This window comes from Grammomys surdaster, unplaced genomic scaffold (genome assembly GCF_004785775.1).
Source record: "Grammomys surdaster isolate TR1022 unplaced genomic scaffold, NIH_TR_1.0 126133, whole genome shotgun sequence".
Lineage (NCBI taxonomy): Eukaryota > Metazoa > Chordata > Mammalia > Rodentia > Muridae > Grammomys > Grammomys surdaster.
Window position 1 is genome coordinate 461,026 of NW_021620941.1, and position 8,994 is coordinate 470,019.

The 8,994-nt window shown below is 51.6% G+C and overlaps 1 protein-coding gene across 1 annotated transcript in view; it reads left to right on the forward strand.

Annotated features, from left to right (window-relative positions):
• The window catches only part of Mvb12b (multivesicular body subunit 12B), a 149,057-nt gene that overhangs the window by 51,485 nt on the left and 88,578 nt on the right, over window positions 1–8,994 (forward strand). Inside the window, exons 5-6 of the mRNA XM_028756971.1 lie at window positions 1,202–1,331; window positions 4,235–4,357. Coding sequence (XP_028612804.1) covers window positions 1,202–1,331; window positions 4,235–4,357 — 253 coding nt within the window. The remainder of the gene's footprint in view (window positions 1–1,201; window positions 1,332–4,234; window positions 4,358–8,994) is intronic.

The following is an 8,994-nucleotide window of genomic DNA, read 5'->3' on the forward strand; positions in this document are numbered from 1 at the left end:
CACCAGCCTTTGTGCCCAGACTGAAGAAGTGACTGTGACAAGCCACAGACTGGCTCCCCATCCTGTCCACAGCCCGCCTCAGAGGTGCAAAGACTTGGTGAAGAAAAGTCATATTTTAGACAGAAGAACTTGAACTCATGAATGCAAAAAGAGTAGCACAATCAGGAGATCACTGTTTGAAACCACAAACCGGTGTGTGGCTCATAGCTATGAACATCCTAAAAACCTACATCAGAGCAGTGCACAAGGAGGGTGGAGACCCAGGTCTGCACTGGGCCAAAGCTAGCCAGCTCTGATGTGCTCCTGGACCATGGCAGAACAATTGGGCTTTTTGTTTTTTGTTGTTTTGTCTTTTTTCTTGCCTCTCTCTGCCACAAAGGAAGGGGGAGCACAGAGAGGGGCTTATAGAGTAAAAGGGACTGAAGAGACCTGACAGCCCACTGCAGAATGCACAACCTCTGGATGTAAATCCAGACACAGGGTGGGGCATTGTACGATCAGATAAAGGGGTGGGGCAGGGCACCGAGCATTGATGGAGAAATTTGAATTTCAGACCATGGATGAGTTCAGGAGTTTCCTTGTTGTCTGGTAGAAGTGGCAGGGGCATGGCAGCCATGTCTCCTGGTGGAGCAACATGCCATAGAGTTGGGGATTTGTTCTCTAAATCCAGGAAACGTGAAGGTGTGTGGAGACTGGAGCCAGAGTGCTGACCAGGAGCAGGTGGTCCTGCCCTGCAGGTCTCACTCCATGGAGTTTGCTTGAGGATTTCTACATTAAAAAATGAAAAAGAAAGGGGCCTTCCAGTGGTGTGGCTGCATCCTGAGGAAGCTGTGCAGGGACATGGCAGCAGCCTAGGTGGCTTGGCCAGCGCATCTGGGGCCAGCACATCTGGGCGCAGCGCGTCTGGGGTCAGCCCTGGGAGCAGGGCATCTGGGGCCAGCCCTGGGCGCAGGGCATGTGGGCACAGCGCATCTGGGGCCAGCCCTGGGTGCAGGGCATCTGGGGCCAGCGCATCTGGGCACAGGGCAGGGCGGCTGGCGTACTTGGCTGTCATCACCTGTCCTTGGGGGCTTCTGGAAGGGCAAGAACAGAGCTTAGCCCCTCTGCCAGGTGACAGGGTGACCCTCCCCTTCTGCAGCCCTGAAGGGAGAGAAGGGAGCATCTCCACCAGTCTCACACCTTTCTGTCATCCTTTCCTTAGAGGAGGTGGTCTTTAGGAAGAAGAGGCTATGCATTAAGTTTATTCCCCGGGATTCAACCGAAGCTGCCATTTGTGACATTCGCATCATGGGCCGGACCAAGCAGGCACCTCCCCAGTACACATTTATTGGGTAAGTTTCAACAATGTTTCCACACCTGCTTTCTCCTCCCCTGAGAGTGGTTGAGCCACTCGTGGGACCAAGACTGAGAAGTCAGCATAGCTCACAAGGCTCAGCTGTGCTCTGTGCTAGCTAGTGCTCACCTCAGCCTACGTCAGCTTACACTGTAGCTGCTCATGCTAGAGTCCACGCTTCCCTGTGCGGTCACCTTTCATGGCCCTCTGCATCCTGCCCTGAGGCCACTGTGGGCCTCAGCTCCCCATGCTGCTTATCAACCTGGGCCATTTTGTAGCCAACCTGTTTGTGCCACTGGACAGATAGTGTGGGGGGGAGGGGGTAGAAAGAGAGGCTGTTCTGAAGGGAGAGATGAGCAGTGAGCAAGAAGATAAACAAGGTTGCTTCCGACAGTGACACGAGTGTAACTTATCGATGATCCCAGGCAGGGTTACTGAGTGAAGATCTCCAAGTGCAGAAAACCAGCTCTGAGGAGAAGGCTGACCTGGTGGGTGGAGGGGGAGTGAGTGTGGCACATCCTGGGAAGAGAGGCCACCTGAGGACACACCAGGGCGAGTGCTGGGCCATCGGGTCCTAGTCACCTGCAGCCTTGGCAGTGATCAGGGCCTGGCCCAAAGTGCAGGCAGATCCCATCTTCATTCTGTGCCCTCAAGAGACTGGGTGACAGGAAGCCCCACCCAGCATGGCTTACGCCAGAGGAAACATTTGTTGGCTGACACAGCAGCTGGGCTTGGAACTCAAAGGATGAGAATACCTCATTTCCTGCCCCCTCAGTCCTCTGGTGGGACCCTGTCTGATACCTGTCCCTCCAGAGAGGCATGACGTTGCTGTCCCTTTGCAGCCGCCCTTCAGAAGCAGGTCCAGAGACAAGATCTCTGCCTTTCTGAGCTTCCCATCACAGTTCTAGAATTCAGGGTCCTGGGAGCACCCCTTCCTGGTTACTGCTGCCATGGAAAGGTTATCCCACGTTGTTCAGCCTGAACTAGGAGAAGGACCAGTTCAGTGGAGCTCAAGAAAGAATAGTGGAGGGGGGTGGCTGTCCAAAATGAGCAGGGAGGTAAAAGGCCAGGAAGGCGGGGCTGGGCGGGGCTGGATGCATACTGCACAACGGTTTGAGACTGGGGTCTCACAGCTCAGGTCCGCTCAGCCCTTTCAGCTGTGGATCCATACACTCTCCTCAAGGTGGACTTCGGCTAGGCATGACTGGCTCGATGGGAGAGCTCAAGCTTAGGGTGCACCAACTTCAGCTCCATCCTCTGTATCAAAGACTGTAGCCGGTCCCTTCCCACACCCGCAAACCCTGCTTTGCAACCTGATTTAAACTAGAAGTATTACAACAGGTGTATTACAGGGTTAGGGAGCAGTTAGCAGAGCACTCCCACAGCACCCCAAAGGCTTCACACACACACGCAGGACAGCCAACCTCTGCACTTTTTTTTCCTAAATATTCATTTATTTTATGTATGTCAGTATTCTTGCTGTCTTTAGACACACCAGAAGAGGGCAGTGGATCCCATTACGGATGGTTGTGAGCCACCATGTGGTTGCTGGGAATTGAACTCAGGACCTCTGGAAGAACAGTCGGTGTTCTTAACCACTGAGCCATCTCTCCAGCCCCAACCACTACACTTTTAAAGCGTACTTGCATCTACTGTTTACATCTTTCCTTACAATACTGTTTTAATACTATCATTCTGTTTTAAGCAATTCTGAAGAATCAATTAGTATTTGTATCAGTATTTTATCAGTATTTGTCTTAATATATAAAACTAGTTGGACCAGGAGGGGGATAAAGTTTGGACTGTAAAAAAAAAAGATTAAAGAATAATATATTTCTTCCTTGATAATATTTTTTAATTGCTAAAGTATAATTTTTATTTCATCTTGGGCCTAGCATCTTCTCCTAGATGAAGCATCATTTTTAAGTAAGTGAAATGAGTTGAGGATTTAGAACCAAAATCACTTAATCCAGGTGCCACATGATAAGGACCTGTACTTGCCCTGTGGGAAGCAGATAGCTCAGGCTAGAAAGGACACAGCCTGCACTGAAGTGGGCAGCCTGAGGCCCTACGGAGGTGAGCAGGCTTGGTGCTGCTGTAGTTGGTCATACTCTTCTGATAAGGCAAAGTCAGGTTTAAAACAGCCCCAGCCTACACCCAGGACCCACAGAATAAATGTCTTTTATTTTTGGAAGAAATGCTGTCCCTCAGCTTCCAGTCCCATAGACACAGTTCTGGGGCATCAGGGAGGGCCTATGTGCAGCAGAAATGATCCGATTTATTGCCAAGGGTGAGCTTGCCTCATTCATTCCAGGTGTGCAGTGTGGGGCACAGCCGCAGTGACTGTCACACCACGTGAGGTGTGCATCTACTCTTTGTTGTGCTGGTTTGTGAGCCATGAGCCTCCAGTTTGGTGGTTTGAGGTCATTTTCCCAACTGAACTTGGCATGAGGCCACGTTTAGTGATTCCTAGCTACAAGGGGCCAAGTCTTGACATTTGGAATTGTTGTGTGTATTTAAAGAAAAATCCTTTGCATGCTTAGAAATAAGGCATGTGTCTGACAGACCCCTCTCAGACTGCCTTACCCTGACTGCAGAGAGGGCTTGAGGCCAGTGAGATGGGAAAGCAAAGGATGCTTACATGGCAGCAAGCAAGGCAGGACAGCCAGCGCAGGCACACCAGCATGCTCAGTGGGTGAAGATGGCCACATCACAATGGCTTGCCTTTGAGACACAGCTGCACTCCTGCTAGGCTCTGGTGCAGCCCTTGGGGCATGAAGGGAGGTGATGGGGTCTCCCTGGGGTTTGTGGCAGCTCATAAATGTGGTAACAGTTGGCTTAGTTGTTCAGGTCAGTGCTCTAAGCTTAGCAGTGCACTGAGGTTTATCTTTTCTTCTGCAGGGAACTGAACAGCATGGGCATCTGGTATCGCATGGGCAGAGTGCCAAGAAACCACGACTCGTCTCAGCCCACCACGCCCTCCCAGTCCTCAGCTGCTTCCACCCCAGCCCCGAACCTTCCCAGGTGAGGTTTTGTTGGGATCTCACCATGCACTTACACGGTCTTAGGTCCTGCCAAGTCATGCAACAACTTAGAAAACACCCACTTAAGCATCTGCTAAAATAGTGCAAAATAGAGCTGAAAATTTGCAGAAGTCTAAACTTGGGCCTTAAAATGTCATGGTCAGAAGTCCATGAATTCCACTCTGTATTCTATGTTGTGTGAATGCTACAAATTTCTACCACTGCAGGAGGTGTGGTTCAATCCAGCTGGCTGAGCCAGGCATGTGGTTCTCACCCTCAATCCCAGCACTCAGGAGGCAGAGGCAGGCAGATCTCTGTGAAGTCCTGGCCAGCCTGGTCTACATAGCAAGTTCCAGGTCAGCCAAGGGCACATAGTGAGACCCTGTCTCAAAACCAAACCAAATAAAACAAAACAAACAAGCAAACAATTGGCTTGCCATTCAAATGGGCTTATAGACATGCAGGGATGTGTGTGGGCAGCCAGGTGGTCAGGGCCCGAGGGTAGAAACTCCTGTCAGCTCTGCCAGCAACTCATCTGACACCAGCAGGATGGGGCAGCCATCCCTAGAAGCAGTCCTTAGAAAGAGGCGAGTTTTCAGAACATTGCATTCATTGTAATAATTAACTCCAGGGAGTCCCTGGGGACCAGCACAGCCACTCTGCAGCTGACTGCCCTGGTGTTCGTGGAGTAATGTGTCTACTCTGCAGAGTAGCCGTCGAGGAAAGACTCCCATGAATAAGAAACAGGGTGTCCCTAGGAAACTGCTAGGGACACAGCAGTGATGAGTTAAGTCTGAGAGACTGCAACAGCAAACGGAAGGAGGGACGGCAGATGGTTTGCTAGGGGTCGAGGTGTCTTGAGACCACATTGAAGAGCTCTCCATAGGAAGAGGTGAGTATCTTTCTTTAGCAGGACAGAAGGGGTGCCAAGCCAGCCCCTCCCCCCATGGAGCAGCTGCCCTCAAGAGGCTGCTCTGCCCTCTGCAAGTTGTCCCTCCAGGCTGAGCATCTACTCTGGGTAGAGCTACCGGAGTGACCCCAGGCCAAGGACTCTGTCTTTTGGACCCTGTGCAAGCCACCTAGTTCTTCCTGTGGCAGCCTCCCACACCAGGAGCAGTGTTTAAAGGTAACTAGCTCTGACTGACAAGTGACTGCTCAGGAGTGTAGGGCTGGCATGATGCAGGTGGGCACACCTTCATTCCTCACTGACTGGTAAGGCTATCATGGCACTGTCCTAGGCCGTTGCTTGAGGGTCACCATAACTTCTGCCAGCATCCTCACCTGTGCTGGGTGGGGTCAACTCAGACTCGGCTTTGGTGCTCATGGTCAGCTCGAGTTTGGATTAACTGTGGAGGCTCCCGAGCCTTTGGGGCTCAATTGCCTTGAATAAATAGAGCCAGTTCCCCCAAGACATGTGGTCTGTAAGGACCCAGAAATGGGCATCACCTTAGGCAGGTGCTAATTCCTGACACATGGAATGAAGCCATTTTAATTTGTTTTCAATTGCTGTGGAAAAATATGGACCAAAAGCAACCCCTGGCAAGACAGTTTACTTGACTTATACATCCTAGTCAGTCTGTCATTGAAAGAAGACAGAGCAAAACTGAAGCAGAGGCCATGGAGTAGTGTTCTTTTCCCATGGCTTGCCCAGCCTACTTTCTTAAAGCACCCAGGACCACCTGCCCAGGGATAGCACCATCCCAGGGAGCTGGGCCAGCCCACACAGGCCAATCTGATGGAGGCATTTTCTCAACTGAGGCTCTCTTCTTCCCTTATGACCCTAGCTTAGAGGAGAAAGGGAGAGTATTTGTCCTGAGCTTGCCTGTCACAGGAGAGCCAGGTCACCTGTCGTCACAGCAGGCGGCCTGAGGCAGTCCCCAGGCTCTGGGAGCTGGTGGGGTTAGAAGGTGGCTCAAGCCACAGAGTGCTTATAAGGCTTATGTATTTTATGACCTTGGTGCAGTTTATGGTTTACAATGGCTGCAAGGAAATTGGATCAGTTCTGTTTTACTTGCCAAATAAAACAAATGTCAAAATAGTCAATATAAAATGTATTCTAATTTGGCTGAGTTAAGTCAGCCGGCTTTCTGAGGATCACTCCTGTATGCAGATGCTGCCGCGTGTCCGTCCCCCAGCTCTCCTCTGTGGCTGGGCGCTGATTTACAGGCAGTGTGTGCTCTGTGGGAGTCTCCTAAGTCATCTGGGTTTGGTGTTTTTATCTTTTGTGGGTTGACTTGGATTTTATTCTTTTCCTATTCAGCATCTTTGATTTTTTTTTTTTTTAAGAAAAGAACCGATAGTTACTTACTTGAATTTTCCACTGAAGACAGAAAGGGTTGAGTGTGGGTTTTTTACTTTTTTCTTCCACGAGGTGCTGGGTCTCTGTAAGAGACTCTGTAAGGGAATGATGGCTTTAAGGTAACATGAAGACTCAGCTCCCCTAATAGGCTGCACCCCACCACCATGTCCCTCACCCCTGTACCCCCCCCCACCCCCCCGCCCCCGGGCCCCGGGGTAAAGTCAGATGCGTACCCGGCAACTGCCCCCCCCACCCCGTTTCTGTTTTATTCTGAGCCTGAGCCTCCCTTGAGTCTTGCACCCCTCTGGGCTGCCAGTGCTCAGGTCACTGGCTGAGCAATCCCTTGTTGTCCCAGTCCCAGCACATGTGAAGTGTAAAGCACATGCTTCTCCAGCAGCGAGAACCCTGTGTTCTACCCCTCCAGAGACTCCCCATCCCTGAGCACTGCAGAGTTTTTCAGTTACAGAGCAGTAAGTGCTTATGGGAAATTGGCAGAATATAGAAAAGAATGAGAAAACAAAGGCCATTTCCATTGAGGAAATTCTCATAACCTTTTGTTACATTTCCTTCGAGCTCTTTCCCCTGTGTACTTTTATGTAGGTGACATCATCACATATATAGCAAGTTTGTAATTTTCCCATGGAGTGTTAAACCACAAACATCAGGAACACTTTCCTGGTCTTTGTGTGGAGACACCTGATCCAAGAACCAAAGCATAGCTGCCAGGAGCGTGGTGATGGGGTGCCCTCTACTGGCCAGTTAGGAGGTGGCAGGAGGCTAGCTGGGTGGGAGCCACAGGCAAGAGGCAGATAGGGAGGGTGGCAACCAGGAGACTGGGAGTCAGTCTCAAAAGCAAAGGGCATGTGTTCTGCCAGCTCTTGGATTTGAAGTGTCCCCAGCAGCTTTCTGGAGAGCTGTCGTTTCCAACTTTACTTTAGACAAAAGGGGCATTTGCTGACCTTTTCACGAGTGACAGGCCATCACCTTTGTCATCTTTCCCAGTTCCCACATGAGCCTCACCACTGCTGCAGAGGTGTTTATGGTAAACGTTGATCTAGAGCCCTCCTCCTTGCATTCCTGCACGGAGATCTCTGGCTAGGCAGGATGCTCACTGGTGATGTCCAGCAAATTGGATATTGAGTTCAATGGTGTTTGTGTCAAAAGTCACATAAGATGGCCTGGCAGAATTCACCCGCTATCCAGTGAGCCCTGGTTTCACCCACAAGCCTCTGCTTAGGTCTCTGGTCTTTGTTCAGGACTTGGAGCTTGTATCTCCTCCAGGAAGTGAGCATCCATCCCTTGCCGACTAGTGCTGCACATTATCCAGTAGGATGGGGTGACCTGAGGGCTGAGGGCATACTTATCTCAGCTAAATAGGCTAGCCTAGAAGGGGAGTGCTGTTCTGCTCAGGACTGCCACCTGGGAGCACATGTACCAATAACAGTATTGTCTTCCAACAGAGCACCCCATGGCCTCTCACACGTGGGGACTCACCTGTGACAACAGAGGACCCTGGCCCTCTCACACGTGGGGACTCACATGTGACAACAGAGGACCCCAGGCCCTCTCACACATGGGGACTCACATGTGACAACAGAGGACCCCAGGCCCTCTCACACATGGGGACTCACATGTGACAACAGAGGACCCTGGCCCTCTCACACATGGGGACTCACATGTGACAACAGAGGACCCAGGCCCTCTCGCACATGGGGACTCACCTGTGACAACAGAGGACCCTGGCCCTCTCACACATGGGGACTCACATGTGACAACAGAGGACCCCAGGCCCTCTCACACATGGGGACTCACCTGTGACAACAGAGGACCCTGGTCCTCTCACACATGGGGACTCACATGTGACAACAGAGGACCCCAGGCCCTCTCACACATGGGGACTCACATGTGAAAACAGAGGACCCTGGCCCTCTCACACATGGGGACTCACATGTGACAACAGAGGACCCTGGCCCGCTCACATGTGACAACAGAGGACCCCAGGCCCTCTCACACATGGGGACTCACATGTGACAACAGAGGACCCTGGCCCTCTCACACATGGGGACTCACATGTGACAACAGAGGACCCAGGCCCTCTCACACATGGGGACTCACATGTGACAACAGAGGACCCCATGGCCTCTTACATATGGGGGCTCACATGTGACAACAGAGGACCCCAGGCCCTCTCACACATGGGGACTCACCTGTGACAACAGAGGACCCATGCCCTCTCACACATGGGGACTCACATGTGACAACAGAGGACCCTGGCCCTCTCACACGTGGGGACTCACATGTGACAACAGAGGACCCTGGCCCTTTCACACATGGGGACT